Below are 25,321 nucleotides of genomic sequence, written 5' to 3'. Positions count from 1 at the left end.
ATAACGTCAGTTAAGTATGCATATCCAAATATTTGTAGTTAGATTTAGATTAGAATTTATATCAGACCCCATAATGTGAAAAAGTTGCCAGTTGTAGTCATCAGTATTAGTAGCAGTTGCACTGAATGGCGCGTCTCAACATTTGAAAACTTAATCGAATGTTGCTTTTCAAATGATAATAAGCTTTAATTAACGACTCTGGAGTGACTGAAATAGTTACTCCGTACGCTATCTTACTCGGTCCACATCTGATGTGTCTGCTGTAATGTATGAACAGGCCCTGAGTTTAAAGAGCAGCTCTGAAGGGGCGGAACTACGCGCTGCTGAATGTACCGAGCTTTGCTGACAGCGGCTCTAACGTTACACCGAATGAGCTCCGGTCGACGAGAAACACGCCGACATCGATCATGCATGAGAATTTGCCTTTCCAAATATCCGAGTAAGTACCAAATGTCTGCAATGGGGGTCTGAAATGTGAGCTGTATCTCTTTCCCCGTTTCTAAACGATTTCCCTGTACATCCAGTCCATCTTCCGTGACGCTAGCTACACGGCTAACGTTAACTAGCCGACGGGGAAAAGATTGACATTAAACTAGTTGTCTTAAATTATGCATTATGGAAATGCATTCTTGGCCAGCAAGAACCGTCAGTTATAAAGGGCTTGTTGTTAATTTGCTCTCTCGCTAGTATATGGTGTTTCTCATGACATATATGCGTGCAGAAATGCATTGCATTCAATCGAAAATAAGACATAAAGGTGTGTTTAATTTTACTGACGTGCCCAAATAATGTATGCCAACGTTAGCTGTATGCAGACCTAAAAAATATCACGACATTATAAAATAATCTAGATCTAGAGTTTCACTTCAGGGTGACATTTGGAGAGCTTCGAGCTCTGCTTGTGATCAGCTGCAATGTTTGGCTGGTAATTACGGATTTGGTCCTTATGTGTCCGTTTTCTCGGACATCAGTGATTCTGTGTGCTCTGTTCTCTGAAGGTTTCGCTATAAATACAGAAGTGACTGCTTGTTTCCGCTCGGCCTGTGCTATGGGCCTGTGAACGAGCCTTTATTACGTAATGGTTGGGTAGACAGCGAGAGCGTCGTTTAGGTGATGTCCTATCACAGAGAGAGAGAGAGGGAGAGAGGGGAGGTCTGCTTTAAACACAAATATCCAGCACTGGCTAGTTTTTTCTTCATACAGTATTACTTTTGATCTGCCGCAGTTTCCATTTGGTATTGTGGCTTAATCTATAACTAACATTCATCTAAACCCACTGGAGTTGTTTGCTTGGTTGTCTTAATCTACGAGATGAGTATGCAGACTGTGTTATGGTAAGATGAATGCTCTTTTACTCTCCGTGTTATCATTATCGTAAACGTTGACAGTAAGTACGATAACGTGTGATAAAGTAGAAAAATGTTGACGATAGACTTCGTTTTAGGTAACGTTAATTGCTAACTAGTTGGTCGATAAAGATTCGTCTCGGTCTAAATGCATGCCTGTATATTAGCCACTACTGTATGTAGACTTTATTTTAAAAGATAAAAAAAAAGATGTTTCTTGACAATCCTAACATAAAACAGTGAATAGCTTTGTGTTCGTCTAGTATGTAATGTTATTCATGCACGCGGGGACTCTGTGTGGGAATGTGCGCAGTGTTGTGCGCGAGCGGACATTGTGTTTGTAAACACACCGCGTGTCTCCTTTAATAGAATCTTAAATAGTTCACTCTTGGAAGTGTGTGCTGATCAGTCCAGCGACAGCAATCAGTAAGTGCGACCACATAATGTCATATACATTACATTACATGTACAGTACATGTGGAAGAAAGCATGTGGCGAGAATATGCGTCTTATTCGGACAGAGGGTAATTTGTCATGAGTCATTAGTTAAGTAGCAAAATATGCTATTTTAGTATTATTTATTATATATTTTTCCTACGACAAACAGAGCAGCTTCTGGAATGTTCTTGTGGCCTCGTTGTCAGCACGTGTTTGGCTCATCCAGTGTTTCCTCAGAACTCTCGCGCTTTTCCCAGGAGCGTCAACGCGCGCGCTCGCGATGTGATCAGAAAAGATGAAATCAGCAAAAATGTCTCACTTAATTCACTGATCTAATAATAAAGTTATTTAAAAATCTCTTTACTTGTGAGATCTGTCTATCTATAGTATCCATTTATAGTCTCAAAATGATTCTCTTGTCTTGATCAGACGTTGTTATTCCTAAACATGGTATACATTTGATCTGTAATAAAACATTTATGTAATTTTAATGTATTAATTTCAGTCTATTTTGTTTGTTTAGCAGAGATTTTACAAATACATTGATTATTATATATATATATATATATATATATATATATATATATATATATATATATATATATATATATATATATATATATATATATATATATTTAAGATTATACATGAGTTGTCAAAACATTTTAATGTTTTGAAGCACTTTTGTATCTTTTGTCTGAGACTCTTGAGACTCTTCTGGCCCCACAATCAAGGTCCGTTATAGATTTGTTGAAATGAGGGAATCATAATTCTGGCCACGCTGGCTGTTCTTCCCCCATGCTGTTTAAAATTCACTCAGGTCAAGGTCCGTGTACATTTAGCCATGTCTTGGATAAGGGGAGAGAGGTTATTGTCCATGTTTTTCATTTGGAGGCAGGTGATGAGAGGCTACCATCTGTTCCTTTGATCAAGCCTCTACATTAAGTAAGAGGGCTTTAGAGGGTGAAAAAAAAACAGTTTATCTTCAGTGCCCCTTAACCTCTTCCAAAGTTTTCCCCCAACCTCCTCCTCTCCCTGTTTGTGAAAATGATTGCGTATTTGCGGATCAATTCATTGCACTGTTGTCTTACCACAGGGTATGAGCCATTGCACCATCCCTGAGCGTCGGCAGAAGCCTGAGAAGGACGCAATGGTGTGCACGGTGTTATAAGAAAAAGCAAGTGGATATTCAGACATCAGAGAACGACGAGCAACAACTTGAATTATGTCTTACTATAACAGAGAACTGGTGGTATTTTTTATTAAATATAAACTCTCGCAGAGGAACTACCCTTACAACCACATTGAATTTACAGAAGACACAAATCGGACTGATGCTGCGGAAGGGAATGATGATGTGGGGGCAGCAGGAACGACAACCCTCGTTAATGGCTCCCTGAACGGAACAAGTACTGGTTCCACTGGAACCCCACCAATGTCCCCCGCTTCAACCCCCCAGCGTCAGACGAACGGGACTGGGGGTCTGGACGCTGTAAAGGAGGCGCTTCGTGATTCTGCCAATGAGTTTGAGCTGCGTTATTCCCAAGCATTCAACGACCTGTCCTCGCAGCTCCACATCACGCCTGCCACAGCATACCAGAGCTTCGAGAGCGTGATGGATGAGGTGTTCCGTGACGGCGTCAACTGGGGCCGCATCGTGGGACTGTTTGCCTTTGGAGGGGCTCTGTGTGTTGAGTGCGTGGAGAAGGAGATGAGCCCACTAGTGGGAAGCATCGCGGAATGGATGACCGTCTACCTAGACAACAAAATTCAGCCCTGGATCCAGAGCCAAGGAGGATGGGTGAGTGGAAAGTTACTTGTATTTTTCTCCCACCCTGTTAGCTTTCTTCATTTTGATCACAAGCAGCCTCTATATATGTAATCTGTTTAGGTTTATGGTCTCAAATTATTTCCATCTTACATTTTTCTGTTTGATCAGAAGATATGTTAGTTGGATTTAAATCACTCTTGGCCAACCTTGATGTAAAAAGAGTATCTTTAAAGGACTCAACAAAGGAATATTTTCCCAAAAATGAAATATGTTATCATATACTCAGCCTCATGTAGTTCCAAACCTGTATTAGTTGCTTTCTTATGTTGAACATAGAATATATTTTGAAGACTGCTGGTTATCAAATAGTTGGTGTTTGCCATTGACTTCCATAGAAGGGAAAAATACTATGGAAGTCAATGGTAACCACCAACTGTTTGATTAGGAGTTGGGGTTTCAGTGCCTTGCTCAGTCATGGTATTGAAGATGGAGAAAGTGCTGGTTATTCACTCCCACCACAACAATTCCTGCCGGACCTGAGACTTGAACCCATGACCTTCGGCTTCGGGGTACAAGTCCGACTATCTATCCAGTAGGCCACGACTGCCCCAACGCTGACACCTTATAGCGCACATTTATCTAGGTTAAATGTTTTAACTAACTAAACTGATATCTTAAAAATATATATCCGTAGATTATCTTTAAAAAATATATATCTGTAGATTTTAGTCATAATTAAAACATTGTATGACATTGTCTCATATCATGCTCATAAGTTTATTCATAGTGCATTAGTATCTGATAACACCAATCAGTAAAAGAATGAAAATAGCACTACAAAAGGTCTCCATGATTAGCCTGTTTTGGCACTTCCTGTTTTTCCTGCTTGAGAATTTCTGTCCAATAAATGGATGACATTAGCACATGTGTAGTTTTGTTTACAATTTCTAGTTCACTTGCAAAAAGGGCAGTGTGAAAGCGAACTGCACCAAACAAAAAAAAAAATCTACATTGTATTTGGTCTGGACCAAAGCAAGTGAACTAGTGGACTTTCCTGGTGTGAATACACCCTTAGTTTTGAAGATTAAGTCCTATCGGTTTGGAACAACATGAGGATTCGAAAATGACAGAAATTTGTATTTTTGGGTGATCTATCCCATTTAAGATTTTTTCCCCCGCTGCCATTTTAGATTCAAATATTTGTTAAGCTTTTAAAAGACTGTAATAGTCCAGGAAAAATGGATGTTATCAATGAAAGAGTGTGTTTTGCATGGCCAAACCTGCTGGCTCCCTTGGGTCCACACGGGGGTTGTTTTTAGCGCCTACTCTCTCTTGGGCCTGGGTGGGGATGCTGTAACTCTGTGGAGGGGAAAGGATTGGGAGATAAGATAGCAGAGCCACAGCCACTGGTTAGCTGATTATTGATTTCAATAGTCTTAATTCCCAATCGAAGAATGGAGCAGAGTCATTAGCATGTGGTAGGCGAGCACAAATGGTTGAGTATCGAGGGGAATTCACTGTCTCTTATTTTGTTGTTGTTGGTTGTTTGTTTCTTTCATTGTTTTCCTTTCATCATTGACTTTTTGGTTTCATTTTTTCTCTGTGTTATTTATTTCCCCTCGGTCCGCTGTCCAGTGATGAAAGGTGGCATGAGTAAAGTCATGTGAAAACCCTTTGTGATGGTTATTCTTTATGTTGGTTGTACAAGTGGAAGGTAATGGAGAGGTCCTGGCCAACTCTGCCTTTTCTCTTTGTGATCAGGGCTGCGATCCGATTGGCTGGGTAGTGCGGGTGAGATATGGAAGTGGATTGAAAAGGTCATTTTTAACAAGGCTGGTTTATTGGATGTTGTAGAGAGCAGATTCTGATTGACAGACTGGTTTTGTTAATGTTGTTTTTGTGTAGTTTAGATGCTCATTTTCATTTGTCAATGTGTCACTTAAAGAATCTTTGGTTTTGTTGTTTTTAGTTTTTCTTCCGTTGACGTTCCTTTTTGCTATGTTGTGATGTCTTGATTGCACAAAGAATCCACAATTGTGTAGAAAGTACAAGCCAACACAAAATTCAAGTCATTTTATCTATAAATTTGGATCTTGAATCTCTCAGCGTGTGATTTTAGGAATGAGAACACAACAGTCCCAACAAACAATCTTTAAATGTTAAATGTGCAATTACAAATATTCTGATAAACAGAAAGTTCCAGCCTTGAGTTACCACAGCTTTTGACTAATAAAATCAGTCAGTATTTCATCATATTTAATTTTATCCAGTTTTAAGGATTAAAAATGAATCAAATTTTTCTGTCTACAAAAATATACTTTCAATCAAAAGTGTGCAAATTAAACCCAATAATTAAACATTATTAATTTTAACATGTCTCCTATATTTTCTAACGTATTTTCTAAACTGACTTTGAAACTTAGATTTTTGTACTTTAAAAACTTTAATGCAATAATCTTGCATATATTCATTCAACAGTATGCTTTAATATATATATATATATATATATATATATATATATATATTAGGGCCGGGACTCGATTAAAAAAATTCATCTAATTAATTAGAGGCTTTGTAATTAATTAATCGAAATTAATCGCATTTTAATCGCATATAAATATTTGACCTGAGAACAGTGAGAAGTAATTTTTTTCACATGGATTTATAGTATACCATTGAATAATGACTGAATACATAAGCTTAAGCAACAAAATATTGTTTATTTTTGTTCAACCAAGTCAGACCAGTGCAATTTTTGCCATGAAGTGTAGCAATAGCATATTTAGAAACAATTTAGAAATATTACATTTCAGAAATTCAGGAAGCTTATAGGTGCTGGAACCTTCTGTAAGGTGTTTTTTTAAGTAAAACACAATACTGTCAATTACATTCAGAACATTGGAAACCCTGACTATTAGAAAACATCTCTCTGTTGCTTCAGAGGCCATAACATACTAATTCCAACTCTCAATAACCTTGGCCAAAACAATAAAGAGTTCAACATAAACTGTTGCACCAACAAATGAATACATAGTTCAACATAAAGTGTAAAGTCCACGCTAGCTGCTATATGTTTTGCGTTGAGGTGATACTTGAGGCTCAATGTGCTGCTGCGGTGATATGCGAACGCTAGTTGGTGCTTCAGTATAATCGGTCCGCCGAAACTCATCCAGTGAGAAACGTTCCGCGGTGCAAAAATAAGTTATTAAAAACGCGGGAATTTTTTTTCTGTAATTAATTAATCTTAGTTAACGCGTTATTTTTTGTGTAATTAATTAATCTCAATTAACGCGTTAAAGTCCCGGCCCTAATATATATATATATATATATATATATATATATTTTTTTTTTTTTTTTTTCTTTTTTTTTTCTATGCCATCATGGTCAAAATAATAACATATAAAAGTTTGTTAAAGAGATTAACAGTTGGCTACAATCTGTTTGGGAAAATTAACCATCTTTCCAGTGCTGGAGAGAACTCAAGGAGCGGGAAGGCCTGCGATCAGATGCCAAGATTGCTTTATTTCTTGATAGTTGAGTAACATTGGTTGTAACTAATATATTCTGGCTTTTGCTTGAAGATGCTCATGTGTCATGTTCGCTTGTTTGCTCATCTGCTATCGTATTGTCATTCCCTTCAGCTATGATAAAGACACATTCATTTCCACACCCTATAAGCCTGGAGTGTCTAAACCTCCTCCACTGTCTGTTTCAAGCGTCAGCTCCCAAAGTGTGTCCGGAAAGCTGGGTTGCATACGAATGTGGGGGCTGAGCTATCAAAATAGTTTTCGTGCCCATGCGCACAACAACGTGACATGACATGAGGCCCTATGCTGTTATTCACGTTTCAGACTTTTAATTTCGTCCATCCGATATATACTGTCATATCACCCAGCCCTAATTATGCTGAGTTTGAAGGGTTGAATGGCACTACAATGGGCTAATGAATGAATTCTTGAGGTTTCACATCCTGTTTGCATACAGCTGCAGTTTTTGGTTCATCATGAGCAGAAATTGTAGGAGTGTGCTCTTCGTTTCACTTCCTCAATGGGAAAAGAAAATGAGGTCTTCATGTCTGACATTCAAAAAGCAGATGTGCATGTGTTATATGAATGTAGGCCACCTTTCTTCAGACTCCCACCCAACCCTTTTCATTTTCCATCGCATTCCTCATCAATTTCAGTGTGAACTTAAGCAGCAGTTGTCTTTAGGATGCTCTGTCTCAGTCAGGCCAGTGTAGTTCATCTGAGCGCAGTGGCAGCAGGATGCACAAATAAAAGAACACATGCGTGCTCTATTTCGCGGTCGAATTCTCTCTAGTGAGCATTTTCGACACCGTTTGGTTCTCATGATATTTATCAATCTCAGTTTCTGCATTGTAGTGAGATTTTAAAAGCAGCTGACACAAACCAAAGGGTGCCAGCAGTGTTGTTCTATGCAATGGGACGTCCCCTTGCTGTAGGAAGAAGCTGGGATTGCCCATTTCAAGTTTCACTCTCACTCACACACTTCTCGCATATTCAGGATTATTTTGTGCATACTTGTTTTCCCCCTCCCACACAGCCACAGTTTCAACCACCTTTATGCATCGTTCTCTTTGCCTACGCCGAGTTGCGCAGTTGTTGCCAGCTGTAAGATGCAGGTGTATTGCAGTACCTGCATGCCAGGCTGTTATTCTCTCTCCTGCTCTGGGGAGATCTGCTGTGATACAGTAATAATGCCCAGAGGTGCGGTCACATCAGGTCTCTTTCCTTGTGCATGATCACAATGATTTTGTGAGTGGCAGAAAATATTGGTTGGACAGGAATTTGGAATTGAGATAAAAGGAAAAAAGGTGACCGATACAGACATGAAGTCACATGGATGAGAATTGTTAAAAATCTAATTATTTCAGGTCCCATTGTTTCCTTGTACTTCTAATCAAGCACGTGCATAACCACACACTTAAATTGAATTCTCACATTTAGTTAAACGCTTTGTGTTTGATTCACTAAAAGGAACCAACTCAGTCTAATATTATTGTTATTTGTCATATAACAAATATAATGATATAATGATACTATTAAATTTTTACTATTAAAAATCATTAATCATTAATTAACTTTTTGCATCTACAGGAGAACACATGGGTGTGTCATTCAGTTCTAGTATTTTTGAAAACAAAAAATTCCCTCTCGATAGAGAGACTGGGAAAAGGAATGACTGATGTGAATGAGTCTCCACTACAGGAGTCCCGTGCCTGAGGGGGTTGGGGGTATTGCCAATTAGGCTTGAATTATATGTGAATGTGCTCAGGGTAACTGCCTTTGTTCATATAGGCTAGTACAGGATAAATTATTTGCAGTTGATGAGAGTTGGAGGGCAAAATAATAATACAGTGGGTACATAGTGCATACTTTTTCACTCTTATTACACCTGCTTTGTTCATTATTACTCTTTTAGTGTGTGTGTATTATAGTAGTCCCTCTGAAACCCTCATTAGTGTCCAGCGAGGTTCCTTCACTATCACTCTGCTCCTAACTAGAACAGTGACATAAACACAGCCAATCATCAATTACCTACTTCTCACACACACACACACACACACACACACACAGTAGTGATGTTCTCATGCATGCTGATAAACAAAGGTCCGCCTAAAGCACGTTTTAATCACTGTCACCACAACAGAGGTCTTTGTGTGACGTATAGCTGTTACAGAGAGTTTCATCAAACGTATACGCATGCAAACACAAACACACACACATCGTATACACAAACACTCGCTCGTCAAAATTTTTTATCATGTTTGCACAAGGAACACCCACGGGACCACCCCCTACTCCCCATCCTCCATCACTTTTACTTTCTATCCCGCCTCCATCTCGTGTCCTTCCTTCATTCCTTCCTTTCTTTCGATTCTCTGTTCCTTTCTTATGGTCTCTCTCCCCCGCCTTTCGCTCGGTCTCATGTGGGCAGACGTGTTGCAGATCAGACATGCAACAACATGCCCGCGTCACTGCTGTTAGTGTCCCTGTTCACCCCTTCATTCGGTCTCGTTCCTTCTGCGTTTATCCGTCCATCCATCACTCCTCCACCTTACTGGTCATCTCTGTTGATTTGGCAGGTGTGATGACCATGTGTGTTTGCGACCCTCCTCCCGCAATAATTTGTCAAGCTCCGATACATCAGCACTGCCCGCTCTGCGCCTGTGTGTCGCATGACACACTGTACGTCTGCTTTTGTGCTCCTGGTCAATTCTGTATATGTTTGAATTGCACGTTGCATTTTAGATTACATTTGTGCATTATTCTTCCATTTCATGCGTGTTAACAGGCACACGCCTCACATTTATGCAATTATTTCAAGGTATAGCACATGCTGAGCATGTGATTACCTTAAACAAAGGAGTTGCTGGTGCACACACACATGCACGCCTGCACTGTCCAGGTGAGAAGCTTGGCTATAAACACACCGTGACCGTAGCAGTGGAAATGCTGATCCAGATGTGATGTTATCCTCCATAGACACTGAAACCGACCTCATCGTCAGTTTGTGCTTAAGCTAATGTTTATTTGTTGCTGTTGCCAGTGGCGCTGCACATTGCTATTCTTAAGATTGTAGTTCACTCCTGACTTTTCGAGTTCATCACCCAAATTTTAATTGTTCTTTTTTTAGGAGAGAGTAACAAGGCAACTTCATTTTTGGATCATGTCATGCCCATGCCTTTATATGTGTGCTTGGTTTGTGTGTGGCTGAAAGTAGTAAAAATGGCAGTAAACAGATGGAGTGATTCAGTCTGTTGTTCAAGCAGCCTTGTCACCAGCGAGTGAGAGAGAAAGAGGGGGAAGAGAGCTAGAGAGATAGAGACTGACGCGATGGTAGTGCACTCCTCTTATGTCACAGGCGGGGGGAGACCGGGTTCTGGCCTCACCTTCAAGGAAGGTTGGGCTGATCCATTCTGCCAGGGTCATGGGGGGTTGGGGGGTGGAGATGGAGCATCCCAAACATGAAAGAGGGAAGAATTGTAGTCCATATAGTTAACGGTAGAGGATGAAAATGTAGAATTTTTACAGCTTTTAAATAGTTTGTACACCCAAAAATACAAATGTTGTCATTTACTAGCTCTAAAACCATGTGACTTTCTTCCATGAAACAAAATAATTTGTCATTATGACCACCAATCAAGAGCAGCATCAAAATTCAAATTACAGAATTAACTTTTGTATTTTGTGTCTGCTAGCAGTGTTGTCGCTAGTTTCTCTCACCTAAGTGTTTTGAATACACCTGGTGTATTCCCACAGACATTATTCTGTTGTGATCTTGCGACAATGCCAGTTTTTTTTTTGTATACATGTGCGACGTTCAACTCGAGTGGATTTAGCTTCTTAGCTGAAGCTCCTCTTAGCTAATTAAAAATTTCCACACTCACACACTGCTCTGTGTGTTGGTCAATGGTGTGGAAGAGCGACCTGCACCTTTAAGCCCGGTTCTTCTAATGCACTTTAGCCAGGATTAGCCAGCATCATCGAACCGCACTGCAATTAGCCTCTAATAACACAAATAACGGCCCACTGAAAGGACCCGCTAACCTTTTAGTGGCTCTGTTGCCGTTCCAGAGCATGGACTACATTAAACTTCTTAATCTGACAGAATTATTACTTTTGTGTGAAAACAAATGTGCTTTGTTTCCATAAAGGGTCATCTGCGCTTTACTTTTGCTCCTAACCTGCTGTGATGAACATCATCCTCTAGCTATGTAGAGCACGGGGGGAGTTTTTTTTTTTTTTAAATCATCTTAGTCTGCTCTTGTTTGAGTTTATATAAATATGTTTATACTTTTTAAAGACATGAAGAGATGGAGTCATCCAAGACCTGAGCTCAGCACAGTTTTTCCAGAGATGACAGTCTCCGGCAGGACTGTGAGAAGCTCAGTCTGAGTGATACCTGTCTGAGACCATATGAGGAATCAGATCGAGATCAGATTCTAGCCTGTGCCGCTCTGGACATAACATGACTGTTGTTCTGCTTCCACTGAACTGGCTTATGCTGGAAAATCAGGTCATGAGCAATTTCCCCCCTCTCTCTCTTTCTCACTCATTATTCATCCTGTATGTTTTATATTATGTCCATCCCTTTCCCAGGTTTCAGTAAAGCTCCTCTCTTTCTATCCAGCTTTCTCTCATTCCTGTATAGCTTCTAGTTAAAATCATATTATGGAGAAAAAAATCTGATGCCCCATCAGTAGGATCAGAATCAGCTGTGAATAAAGGCCATGATGATGAAGTCGCATGGATTTGAAGAGACTGATCAAATGTGTTGATATCCTATCTGAGTGTCATATAGAGATATGTGACGTGCTGGCAAAATAAGCAATTTTTCAAAAATAAGTTATTTTCATAAAATGACTGAGCTACACCTGTATGAAGTCAGCAAAATCCATTTTGAGAAAAATCCAGTTAAAGTTTTCTGAAGGTTCCAAAGCAAAATCTTTTCCTCCACTTCTTTTCTTAAAGGGGGGGTGAAATGCTCATTTTCACTCAATATCCTGTTAATCTTGAGTACCTATAGAGTAGTACTGCATCCTTCATAACTCCAAAAAGTATTTAGTTTTATTATATTCATAAGAGAAAGATAGTCTGTACCGATTTTTCCCGGAAAAACACGAGCGCCTGGAGGCGTGACGTGTGGGCGGAGCTAAAGAATCACGAGCGCGAGTAAGCTTTTGCGTTGAGAGCGTTTGGAAGCTGTGACAGCTGTGAAGGCTGAAACTGAATGAGAGCAGCAGCAGCAAGGACTCGCTCCGAGCGGGGCTCGAACCCCGGTCTCCGATGGGAGGCGGACGCACTAACAAGGAGGCAGAGATATTTTAAGCAGTTTTAATCACCGCCAGCGGTTCCAACACACAATCGTGACCCTTTTTCGTTGGGATTGCATCATCCTTAAGAAATAAATAATACGCAAATCCGTCGTCAAACTGGGCTTTGTTGGTAAAACAAGCATTTTAGAAATGCAGGGAACAAACACAAACACTTGCACAACTCCGTTGATGCTCTGTAAAAATAAACTCCATCCACTGGTCCCTTAATGCTGTTTTTTCTTTGGTAATCTGTGCAGGGTTGTCTTGCCCTGGCAACCAAAAACACACTCCTTTTGTGACATTTCGCGACGCTCTCACTCTGATCAGTGAGTCTGCGCTCTTCCGGCAAACGTGCCCTCAGGACCCATAATAAGGAAATTCCGCTCCATCTAACGTCACACAGAGCCATACTCGAAAAAAACTTTCCGAAACTTGTGACAAACCGGAAGGAGTATTTTTGGAACAGAAATACTCCTTCAAACGTACAACTTAATTTTTTAAACTTTGTCCATGTTTAGCATGGGAATCCAACTCTTTAACAGTGTAAAAAACTCAGTATGCATGAAATAGCATTTCACCCCCCCTTTAATAATAATGGCTAAATTAATAGTCACAATTTAGCTATTTTTTTTCCTTGTTATTATAAATGAGAACCAGTGCAAAAACAAGCAGTAGAACAAATATGAAGGGGAAAAAAGGCAAAAAAAAAAAAAAAAAAAACTCAAAGAAAAAAAAACAAATAATTAGACGTAAAAATCCCTTGAGTGTGTTCATTATAAATAACTGGATTACTGTAACTACAAAAACAGTTAAATCAAGAGCAGCGAGTGATTCAGTCTTTTATTTTATAATTAGATTAACATTGAGGCAGTCTATATTAAGACCTACTGTTATGCACAGATCTAATCTAATTTTACACAACTGATGTTTTCCCTTACAGTTTCCCAAACATTCACTTAAAACAACAGATTATGTTTGTGTGAAGACTTATACTTTGTGTATATCTGTATATTTTTCGCACACTTTGGATGACAGTCAGCACGAGAAATTAGTTTAGAAAAGGTACTCCTCTCAGAAGACGCATAAATAAAGATAACTTTAGATGTTTACTTACAATTTGAAGCATTGGGATCGTTAGAAAATGTCTTAATGAACAAATTTTTGTGACAATCTCAAATTCGACTAAAATCTGAATTTGTTTAAAAACAAATTGCATGTAGCTCAAAATTAGCCAGTGTGCATTTTGACTCATTTTGTCAGCACGGATCATATATTGGTAGGAGTTTCGATCTGGGTTCCACCTTGTTCTCCTCCTCAGCAATGTATTTTCTGCTCCACTAACGTCATCAAATGGAATTTCAAAAATGTTTCAAACAGGATTCATGAACTCTCCTTCTACTGCCAGTGGTTGACAGATTGGTTGAACATTAGTTGTTTTGAGTTGGTTAGGCTACCATAGTGTCTACTTTTTTTTTTTTGTTAGAAATCTTCCACCAAATGGGATTGACCAACACATCGATCATTCCATTTTTGAGGAGATTGTGCAGCATTTGTGATATGAAAAGCATGACTATATCCAAGCATCACACGATTCTTGTACTTGCATGCATGCCCTGTTTTAACACCATCCAATATGCATAAGTCCTACAGTCTGTTTCTTGACAAATATCCCCAGAGGCTATGTCTGCCTGTAAGAGCAGGTTTAGGTCAGAGGCTTGTAAATCTGGCTGCATGTGTGTGTGGAAGCACATGCATGAATGTTTTGGTCTGTATATATACATATGGATGTATGCAGTCTGTGTGTGTCCAAGCTCATTGGGATTTGGCTGACAGAATGAGAGCTGATGGTGATGTCTCCCTGGTGAAATGCAAAACAGATTGGAGTCTGAGCCCCACTCTCCTGACTCATTAATCTTCTCTTTAATTCATTTACGGTACGCACAAACATGGCCACATTGCCAGGCAAGCACAAAGGACACCTCCCACAGACAGATCCTCCAGATATGTGACCTAAAATAAAACATGGAGGTGTGCTGCTTGGATTACTTTACATGCTGTGATCTGATTGGATTTTCTGTGGTCTAAATTTTGGCTAATGGTTTATTGGAGTCTGTTTTGTTCTTATTGACAGCTAAATTTGAGGTGTTTTGTTTCAGGTGTCCTCACCTTTCACTAAACAATAACATAATGAAACGCTTAGGATGTTTCAGGGCAAAGACTGGCATAATTGGGAAAATTGGATGTAGGACATTAGTTAATAAACTGAGAACAGGTAGTGTGATTGAAGCAACCGAGTTCCTGGAAAAAAATAATCTGTCCAAGCCAGTGTTGCTGTGGTTTCAGGGTGACTGTACTTTCTGTGTTTGGGAAACTGTTGTTTGGTTTTCATCAAGGGTGCTGCTTCCTGTATTTGGATTACTGAACAAATGTTGAACAGTTAGAGGACCCTTTCTTGGGGTTTTGCCAGAGTATAAGTGTTTGATATTATAAAATCTGATATTAAAGTATTATTGTTCATTCATTGGTCAATATTATTACATTTTCTTTATTTTCAGCATTTTTACATTTTAGATTATCTTTGCTATCATTCAGTTCATAAAAACGTTTATGCACTGGATGATTATTTAATATCAGTTTTAAATTTAACCTTTAGGAAAATTGTCAATCAGTACATTATAATATGATACCTAAATTCACGTGTGACATTTAAAACAGATTTTAGATTATAGTGATACATTTTTTATTTATTCAGACAAAATAATATAGAATTGTATTATTAGCCATAACACAAAAATCATTACTTTATTGTATCAGCCAATATTTTGAATTGGTGGATCCCTATTTAGAACTTGATCTTTTGGGTTAAAAATGTTAAGCTCCGGGTCTTTTGAACAAAATTAGGCAGTTTGTGATTGGTTGTCTTTCTATAAACTCATTTTAGAAAATTGCATTGTTTCACACTCTACATCAAGGCAACACAAATCAGGATTGTGATTTGGATTAAAAGGGGTTATTGGATCCTTTCACAATAACAAGTGTGAAAAAATGTATCTTCTTAACCCAGGAATAAAAATGGTTTTAATTAGATTTAATTTACATATTCCATAGGAAGCTGGCAAAGGAGGTGACTCAGAACACTGCTTTAACTGTGAACCACTAAACCCACTGGTCATAAACCAGACAGAGATAGTTGCTCTCTATAAAAAGAGAGAGAATGTCTAGAAAAATGTTTGCCTGGCCAGTAGGTGCATGCTGATGTCATTGACATATAAAATTGTAAATGCCAAGCTGACATCAGAAACCCATTTGCTGTGAAGCATGTCTTCACAGCATCACCCTCTTAGAGTAGGTGAGATCACATTGTTGACCCAAACTAAAGAGATGATGACCATCAGTTTGGTCAGAGATCAAGTAACTGTGGCAAACACAGTCTTTGACCTTGTTGATGTTTATTTTTACCCTGAAAATGTTGCAATGGTAATTTCACCTTCTGTAAAAATTGACATCCTGTTCATTTTGCAACATTTGTGTAATTCTCAAATGGCCATGGCTGTCACGTATCCTGCCTTGTGACAGTTTAACTGGGTTTGTTTTGCTTCAGAACCTTTTTTTACGCATTTTCTCAATTCCTCACTCTCTCCACCATCCCTTCAATTGTGAACTGGAAATTTCTGGTTTCAGCTCGAAGTCTGAATGACTCAGCAGAGATTGAGTGAGAAACAGCAAGTCCTTTTCTTGATGCCACATATTTGGAATAGAATTTTTTTTCCACCCTCAAAGCACATTTCATGTCAGCTGATTTCCACAATGAGGGTGTCCAGCATTCCTCAGCGATCGTGAGGAAATCCTGTCCCTCCGACCTCTCTGCAGTTGTTCTGCTCAGTGCTGGTGTGTGGGCCTCATGGCAGAAATGAATCCCACTGGTTTCCTCTTGTCTCACCACTTAAGCTCAGTGCATTTGAAAGAGGCCAGACGGTATCTCAGAGCTTTGTGCTAGGAAAACCTCTTTAACATTCCAGGTTTGTGTCTCATCTGAACTTTGCAGCTTTGTTTGGTTGCCAGCCTCAGGGTGTAGATATCCAGGATGAGCTCTTTCAGTGGTGCTTCCTAGGAATCATTATTACGATTGCCTATGGTTAGGGATTAAAAAAAAAAAAAATCATAACCGTAAGGATTAAACTGTGTAACTTGACCTGCGTTGTTTATGCTTTGGACATCAGTAGGGTTGGATGTAGTTTAAATGTTATCTATTCCAATGAGGCCATGGGAGAGGAGTTGTGAATGGCAGTGAAGCACCATAACTGACATATGTAGGTCACATTACAATGATAACATCACTAATGTATTATGTCCAGATTACATTCATGCTATATAGAACATACTACTTAATCAAAAGAAATACCTAATCAAGAGTATGCGATTTCATGTGCAGCCCAGGAGTGGGATATATAGAAATTGTCCCCTTTGTTTTTTTTTTTTTTTTTTTTAATATTATCTACTCTATAACATGCGTCCTTATAAACTGGACCCACCTGCAAAATAGATTTTTAGTGATGTGAGCTAAAGATGCAGAAGTAAGAAACACCTAATTTAAATGTCTGTCAAAACAGATTTCACAAATAGTGACTATTATAAAATTGTTTGGAGACTATTCCAAAATAGTCAATAAGCAACCATACAGAACACCCTAGCATGGAGGCTAGCATGGGTATTCTCTTGAGGATATGTACAAATCTAGTTATTCTCATTGTTTCTCAGAGGATTCTCAATCAAACAAGAAAAGGCTGAAACAGAAGTATTGATAAGAAAGGCCACCCATCCTTCACTAACTTCTGTACAGACACAGCAGTGTTTTGTAATCATTACAGAAGTGACCACGCTGTGCTTTGAATGAAACGTGTTAACAAAAGTGTGTGCATTATCAATCATCTGGCTGAAAACAGAACAAGCTGTTCCAGAAAACAAGTGTCTGGCTTCACAAACGCCATGGCAAGGGCTAAGAGGTCAGGATGGTGTAACAGTGGAGAAACCCAGTTATCTGACTCAACTGAACCAAACGGAACTCACTGTACGAACACACACACACACGCACTCTTTCATGAACAAATTGCTCCTCTTCTAACAGGAAGAGGCTGGACTTGATGTAATCCACTGATGTCAACAGAGTATCTCAGTAGCTGTATTGTTACTGTAGCAACATACTGGTGATGATGACTGTGTGTTTTTGTGGTCTAATCATCCGTGCCAGCTTTCATACCCCTCTAGTACCTCTCCTTCACAGTGTTCCTTTCAGGAGCAGAATCGCCCCCTTTCTTGGCCTCTATTTGGGTATTAGACTATGCTAACTAACAGAACACAGGCACCTTGCACCTGGTTTCACTCTCTCCTGTAGGGCCTGGTTTGTATGTGCTCTTTGTTAAGACAGGGCTATGGAACACGCCTGGCAGTCACCGCTGCCTAGCAGCCAGTATCTCTTGGGAGTGTTCACACAACCTCAGCGTTGTTTGGAGCCAATAAAAATCAGGTTTTCCTGACAGATTGTGTTTGTACAAATGTTTTCTTACTTGGCCTCACCTAATGGATCAGTGTGAGTTTGGGAGTGGATCTTTTAAGGTGTTTCTGCAAGATATACATAGTCACATTGGTAAATGAACGGTTTAAAAAAATTTGTCATAAATGCTGTCATGATGGTCAGGCATACTACTACACTGTGTTGTCAGAGACATGTCAGGGCATGTGCTCTACCTGGCTGGGTGGGCTTGGGATTATTAAACCCCTACATTCACCCAAAATTAGAATTTTGTCATCAGTTACTCATCCTCATGTCATTCCAAACCCAGTATGCTCCATGTATGTGTACTAATCAATGTTTATATATAGTAAAAGCTGAAAGATATTTTGAATTAATGTACTTTGAAATTAAATTTAGCATTGGGAAGCGCTAAACGCATATACACGGTTCATTTTGATAGTAGGCATAAGAAATATCCCTTCACTTCACTTTCCTCGTTCCGTTCCATCTCTCACACAGCCGCATCCACACAGCTTTCAAAGTATACTCAACCACGGATGTGAATGGTTGGACGAGCTTGACACATGCACAGTACCATACAGTCTACTTTATTTGCCGTCTCAATATTCACCTTGCACCTGCGCTGTTGTGTCCATGCGGTCACAAAAATTGGGCTGCACACAGACGGAGTGCGTAGACGTCCGTGGACACTTCTGATGATGAAAATTGCATCACAAGGACAGTGTGCAGGCTCAAGGCAAGCATCACTATTACTTATTCTTGGAGATTTAGACAAAAACATGTGATGTTTCAGCTGATAACAAGTTCATTAAAGCATATTGTGCATGAGACAGAGCTATTTTGCTTACTCACTTCAGCATGACACCTCCACATCTGCCCCTCCTGGATCCACCCATCACATGTACTGCCTGCGCCTGTGCTTTATTGCACATACCCTATAGCACATAAAGCACTGTAGGATGTGTGCTGTTTTTGCACAATAATCTTACTGCCAAGAAGCATGCCTTAACATGTCTTAGATTTGACTTGGACTGTAATCAAAGAGACAAATTCCTGTCATACCAGTTTACATTGTTCACACCGTGTTCTCGCAGTTGCACATACTGATACTCACTAATGTGTGTGTGCATTAGGCTTGGTTCTGCTGTCAGATCATTCTGTTAGCATTCCTGCAGGGGTTACTCATGTACCTGTTAATGCATGCTGAACAATTCCACTGCTGTCTACCTGCAATGACTGTAGCACACCCTCTCTGTTCCCCATTCATGATGAGGTCAGTGTGGTTCATGTTTAAACTACCTATGTTTGACAAAGGCGTACTTGAGGAAGTGCTTGAGAGAAATTATATTTACTCTTCAAGTCACTGTACATTGACATTGGTAGATTGTTTTTATTCTCGATTGTTCTTATAGGATTGTAAATGTTCTGTAGGATGTACATTAGCATGTTGGATTAGTTTTTTTTTCTTTTAAGTGGTTTGATTTAGCTCTTTGAGCATGACTGTCATACTGCTGTTGCTTATAATTTGATTAAGGGGTTGTTTGACTAGAACTTTTTTTTTACTGTTTATATTACAGATATGATTTAAACATTAAATTGTGTTGTTTGTATGCTGTTATTTTTTAAGCTATCAGACCAGAATAAAAAAAATAAACTTATATTGATAGAGTAGTGAGACCCAGCTGCATAAACTTAGCCTTTATGTTCAGACGGTGTCTCAAGTACGAGTTTGACCTATTAGCAGTTAGCTGATAAGAAATCTGTCTTATTTTTGGAATGAACTTAGACTAATCTATGCTTTTATGTAACTGAATAAAAAAAATAAAAATAAAATAATAATAATAATAATAATAGATTATTAACTTTTAAGACCAGTCTAAAACCTCTCCGGAGCAGTTGGCTCCAGAATCCAGAGACCATAATAACATAAAGACTTGAATATGGGATCTTTTGACTTAGGTCAGTTAGCAACCACACTGAAAACTTTAGAAACTACTTAGCAAAGGCCTAGCAACCATACTGAACAGCCTATCACCTTTTGATTTAAAAACAAAACAAACAAAAAATTGTATTATGATTATTATTATTATAAATGTTGTTGCTGCAGATGTTTATCATAGATTTGTGTTTATATAAGGGGTTTTGGGGTATCTGTGTCAGCTGCATGTGAAAGTGAGTTGAGGTCTTGACTTGTGATGTCATGTGCTGCGTCACTGTTTGTGATAACCCCTCTGCTCTGGAACTGCAGGTCTGTTATCAGCGTCCACCACTCCCATCACTCCTCCCTCACACTGACGAAATCAATTCCTATGAATTTCATCTTGTTCAAATGTAAATCTCTTTGCGGTAACACTTTAGAATAAGGTTCCATTAGTTAATGTTAGTTAATGTATTAATTAACATGAACTAAGCAAGAACAATCCTTCTACAGCATTTATAAGTCTTAGTTCATGTTAATTTCAACATTTACTAATGCATTATTTAAATCAAAAGTTGTGCTTGTTAACATTAGTTAATGCACTGTGAATTACCATTAACTAACAATGAATAACTGTATTTTCATTAACTAACATTAACGAAGATGAATAAATACAGTAATAAATGTATTATTCATTGTTTGTTCATGTTAATTAATACATTAACTAACATTAACTAATGGAACCTTATTCTAAAGTGTTACCCTCTTTGCTTTTTTACTTCATTGCATACATATATGTGACAGACATCTCCTTAACTACACCTGTCACATATCAAAACACACACTCCCCGTTTGACTGTCTCTTACTGCCTTCTCCTCATCCAACTCTTTCAACCTCTTTGTCAGTTAAAAAAAAGTACCTGTCATTACATTGGAAAGCTCCACCCCAGATTATATAACCAAGGCTTGTGGGATCCAGTCATTTTCCATAGGTCAGTTGTATTTAAATTGTCCATTGTTCTTCCATCAGACACCCATATGACCTCTCCTAGCTGCTCCCAGTTTGTATTATTGCACATAATATTTTTAGTGCATTGATCATGCACAATCAGTTCACATGAAAAAAAAGTAGTTGCTATCATTAGATTATGAAGAGCATTAATATGCAGAAATATGGTCACAAAGTAATAGAGCTGTGGTCTAGTGGTTATCACACATTCTCAGATTTACTGAACTGCTATACATATGAAACTTACTTGCAGAGTTTGAGTCAAGCCTGTGTTATACCCCAATCCCTTTTCCTCTTCTTACCATCATTTCTTTTGCACTCATGATGGCTTTTAATTAGCAGTAGCTGATTATTGGTTAATATATTTATTCTGCTTGGCCATACACAAGCTTTACTCTGAAAGCTGTTTTTAAGTGTTTATATATACACACACACACACACTCACATTTTTATTTGTATAGTAGTATCACAGACTTAAAATATCAGTATTTTATATATATATATATATATATATATATATATATATATATATATATATATATATATATATATATATATATATATATATATATATATTGTTTATATATTTTTTTGCATTAATTTTAGTAGTATCACATAGCCTTAAAAATATGTCAGTATTATACCAGCCATCAGCCACTTGCCGCTCTTTATAAAAAAACAAATAAATAAAATAACACGCCAAGTTAGTCAAACACACTACTTCTTCCTGCTACGTGCTTTGTCATCGCCAGTTTTGTTTCATTGTAAAGACGAAGACTGATAAATGACTGATAAGTGTTGTGACAGTGCATGTATTGAATGCATTGGATGGTTTTATCTAGTCCTCCACATTCTTCTTCCCATATTTTCAAGCTTGCGTAGATAACTAGGGCAAAGGGAAAGACTGGAGAATGACATCAGTCTTCTTGAGTAGAAAACAAGGGTGGGTTTCTGGTGTGTGTGTTTGTAATCAGCTATGTGCACTGAATATTTTCGGACCAAATATTTGAGACAAAAATGCAGTGCAGTTGAAACAAATTGTATTGAGACTGAATCCAAAGATCCTGAGAAAATGTTGAGAGGAAAAAAATGTGTCTTCACAGAAATTGTCATGGTGATATGAACGCATATATTTGAGACATATTTGCTTTTTACTGCAGTGTCCCGGTTGAGTTATTTCAGTCCTATCTGCAGTTGGTGTGCTCTACTTTTGTGTGTGTTCCCTGAGGAAACAGGTTACTGTATAAAACCTGAAATCCCCTTTCAGCTTTTCAAATAAAATTGGGCTTGCTACAGAATCCTGAGAAAGGAGGTTAGTGAAGTCTTTGATAGAGGCATGGTAAATCTCGCCCCCTGGTGGTCATCTATGAACACATTATTGTGCACAAAAACTTGTCACAGGAAGGGCGGGATTATCAGAAGGCCTGGAGGAGGGGCACTGAAGGAGTTCAATGGTTGGCTGAAATGAGCTTGTGTGTTATTGGATAGTTGAGCATAGTAATATTTTCCTCCTCTGTGAATAGCTTGTAACAATATTTGGTACAGAGCTTGAATGTTACCTTTGCTGTACTACTCATGGGGCTGTGGTAATAGACTGTTGACAAGTAAAAAATTTAAGAAATGTTGTTTTGGCAAAGAAGTGATGTTATTTATTATTGTTGTTGTTTTATATACATAAACTATATATATATATATATATATATATATATATATATATATATATATATATATATATATATATATATATATATATATATAAACACACACACACACACACACACACACACACATATATATATATATATATATATATATATAACTTTTATATACACATGTATGTTTATGAGGTTTTTTTTTTTTTTTGTGCAGGAACGCTTTGCAGAGATCTTTGGAAAAGATGCAGCGGCAGAGAGCAGAAAATCACAAGAAAACTTCAAGAAGTGGTTGCTGGCGGGAGTGACCTTGCTCACGGGTGTTGTGGTCGGGTCACTCATCGCACATAAACGCCTGTGAGGATCAGATCCAAACACACCCACTGCTTCGTTTAGACCTCCAGCTAACATGAAGGAACTTAAATACATTTGTTTTGGATTTATTTGTTTCCCTTTTGCCAAGAAGTTTGATGTTTACATCCCACGTCCCACCGTGTACTGTTGACTGAGTGGAGCACATTGCTGATGTGATATCACATGATCCAGACTGCATGAAGGGGCTTTGCTTTTAGCGGACTAGGATCAAGCTACGCCCTGTTTAACGAAATGAGAAAAATGACTAAGAAAAACGCTTGTCCAAACCTTCATTCTTTGTGTCTGTAATTATAATTGTTTTTGTTGTTATAAATAATTATTTTCAGCTTTATAAACAGTCTTTTTAAGTATCCTTATTATTCTTTCAAAGAGACTGGCAAAACTGGCAAGGATACAAACATTTTATCTTTAAATCTAATTTAAGCTCGTTTGTGATTCTTGAGTTGATGACCCAGTGAGAGAGAAGTAGTTAAATCTGAACTGAATCCGAAGTGTTCAGTCATTAAATCAGCACTGACATTTTTTGAAGAATGTTGTTGCTGTCTGGAGTGCCAGATATCAGCTCGAAACCCGAGAGGCGCCTTTTGGGCCCGGCACTACATTTGAGTGCCTGCTTCCTCTGTAATCTCTCTACCATTAGAGGAAGGTGTGGAGAACAGTTGAAACGTTTGTGTGTGTGTGTGTGTGTGTGTGTGTGTGTGTGTGTGTGTGTGTGGTTTTCCCCTCAATTATTGTTCTGTTCTTTTTCACATGTAAATTTGATGATAATTAAATGTGTGTAACTACAGGTTGTGTGACTAAATTGTCAAAAGGACCAACAGTTATGAGAAATTTGTTTTGTTGTGAAAGAAAGTTTTGTATGTTCATTGCAGTTCATTGATGTTTGATTTATTAAACCTAACTTCAGCTTCAGATGAAACTCTTTATACCTTTGAGATTGTTGTAACTAGAGCTAGAGGAGACGCACATACACAAGGAGTAAGTTAAGCAGGTCACTCCTGATGTATGTGTGGCTATCTTTCACTGTGTACACAGAAAATGTAACGCATTAAGCAGAAAGTAATTAGATTAAACCATATTGCCACAAGAGCGCTCTGTGTCTTGTATGGTCCTGGGAATGAGGATTCGACTAGAATACTGGTCTAGCAGTTGGGACAAGCTAATAGTCACAGGGTTTTTGTTTCATTTGGAATTTGAGGTATACATTAAGTAAGCAGAAAACTTGCAGCACACTAAACTTTACAGAGCCAAGTTAAAATGCTAATCTTACTTTTTGGTCCCTAAGCATTTACATTTTCAAGTGAAAACGTTACTTCCACATATATATATTGAAGCGTTCATGGATTTGAGTTTATCCTTACCGTGTAATGGTCCATGATGTTTTGAATCCTGGATGACAGGCATATATTGGGTCAGATAGCATCATGGTGCTGCCGCGGAATAACAAAAACCTTAGTGTTTGACAACTCATTTGTGACATTGAAATTTTGGCTTCGGTGAATTTTTTCCCATCAAATTCTAATTTATCATGTTTTCGAAAGAAAACCTCAAAAATAGTTGGGATAAATCTCTCCGTCTTCTCCATCTCCTGATTCCCGCCGAATCTCATTTAAATTTAAACGCTTTGCTGTCAGAGCGGTTAAGCACGAGTGTCAGTCCGCGCGCGCCCCTGCTGCTTTACGCTCGGCTCGTGTCAAACTGGTTAAAGCGCTCGGAGATGTGGAGAAATTATCTTTTGGCTTCAAACAATTATTAATTCAAATAGAACGTCAAGTTGAATATCCCTCGCCTTTTCCGAGTAGTAATGATTGACGCGTGGGTTGATTCAAACAGAAGCGATGAAAGCGATGGTGGTACAGGTGTGTGTTTGAAGGCTTCCGCCTCCGGTGGAGATCTCGTGGGGAAGCTGACATCTTTTGTTGTGTCAGTCACAAAATACCAATCCTAAGAATAACGTCCTTTGAAGCCTAACCTAGAAAAAGAGACATCTGTAGAGTTCTGCGGATCGAATAAAGATTTATATCCTACTCCCTTACACACTCTCACGAATAACTATTACATGCAATTCCCAGTGTTTTGTCTTAGTCAACATCAAAATAGTAACCCATTTTCAGTCTGTATACTTCCAAACAGGGAAATCGTTTTGTAATCTTCAATTTTGTATAATGACGTGCTTCGCTTTCTCTTTTCTTAAATACAACCTTTTTGGCATTCTGCCAATAGTTTACAAAATGATTTAATGCTGTTAATATAATAAAAACAAACGGCAATAAGTTTTTTTTTCTCAGTAGGCCTACATAACATTAAGTAAAATGGGTTGAAATTAAGCTTTATGTTGACTTTAAGTTTGAAAAGAATAAATGGGCTCTTTTAAACTGCAAAATTGGGAGTGAAGTGTTTAACAGTGATGTAAAAATTATAGTTGGTGAGTCATTAAATT

The 25,321-nt window shown here is 38.4% G+C and overlaps 1 protein-coding gene across 2 annotated transcripts; it reads left to right on the top strand.

Moving 5' to 3' along the window:
- Positions 1-253: 253 nt before the first annotated feature.
- LOC113094756 (bcl-2-like protein 1) lies at positions 254-23,970 on the top strand. 2 transcript variants are annotated; one of them, XM_026260412.1, is made up of 3 exons: positions 254-439; positions 2,881-3,585; positions 22,724-23,970. In XM_026260412.1, the coding sequence occupies exons 2-3, from the start codon at positions 3,010-3,012 to the stop codon at positions 22,865-22,867; spliced, it is 720 nt and encodes a 239-aa protein (XP_026116197.1). In that variant the 5' UTR covers positions 254-439; positions 2,881-3,009; the 3' UTR covers positions 22,868-23,970. The 2 variants fall into 2 exon arrangements, with proteins under 2 accessions (XP_026116197.1, XP_026116196.1); XM_026260411.1 differs by lacking the exon at positions 254-439 and adding an exon at positions 1,117-1,334.
- Positions 23,971-25,321: the final 1,351 nt, after the last annotated feature.

This window comes from Carassius auratus, unplaced genomic scaffold (assembly GCF_003368295.1).
Source record: "Carassius auratus strain Wakin unplaced genomic scaffold, ASM336829v1 scaf_tig00215416, whole genome shotgun sequence".
NCBI classification, from domain to species: domain Eukaryota; kingdom Metazoa; phylum Chordata; class Actinopteri; order Cypriniformes; family Cyprinidae; genus Carassius; species Carassius auratus.
The sequence above is the reverse complement of the archived record's forward strand: the minus strand, read 5'-3'. Positions and strand labels throughout refer to the sequence as shown.

Excerpts from the sequence above, each read along its gene's own strand:
- LOC113094756 (XM_026260412.1), top strand. The coding sequence starts at position 3,010 with ATGTCTTACTATAACAGAGAACTGGTGGTATTTTTTATTAAATATAAA. Across the intron at positions 3,586-22,723 it reads TCCAGAGCCAAGGAGGATGG|GAACGCTTTGCAGAGATCTT; the intron begins GTGAGTGGAAAG and ends TTTTTTGTGCAG.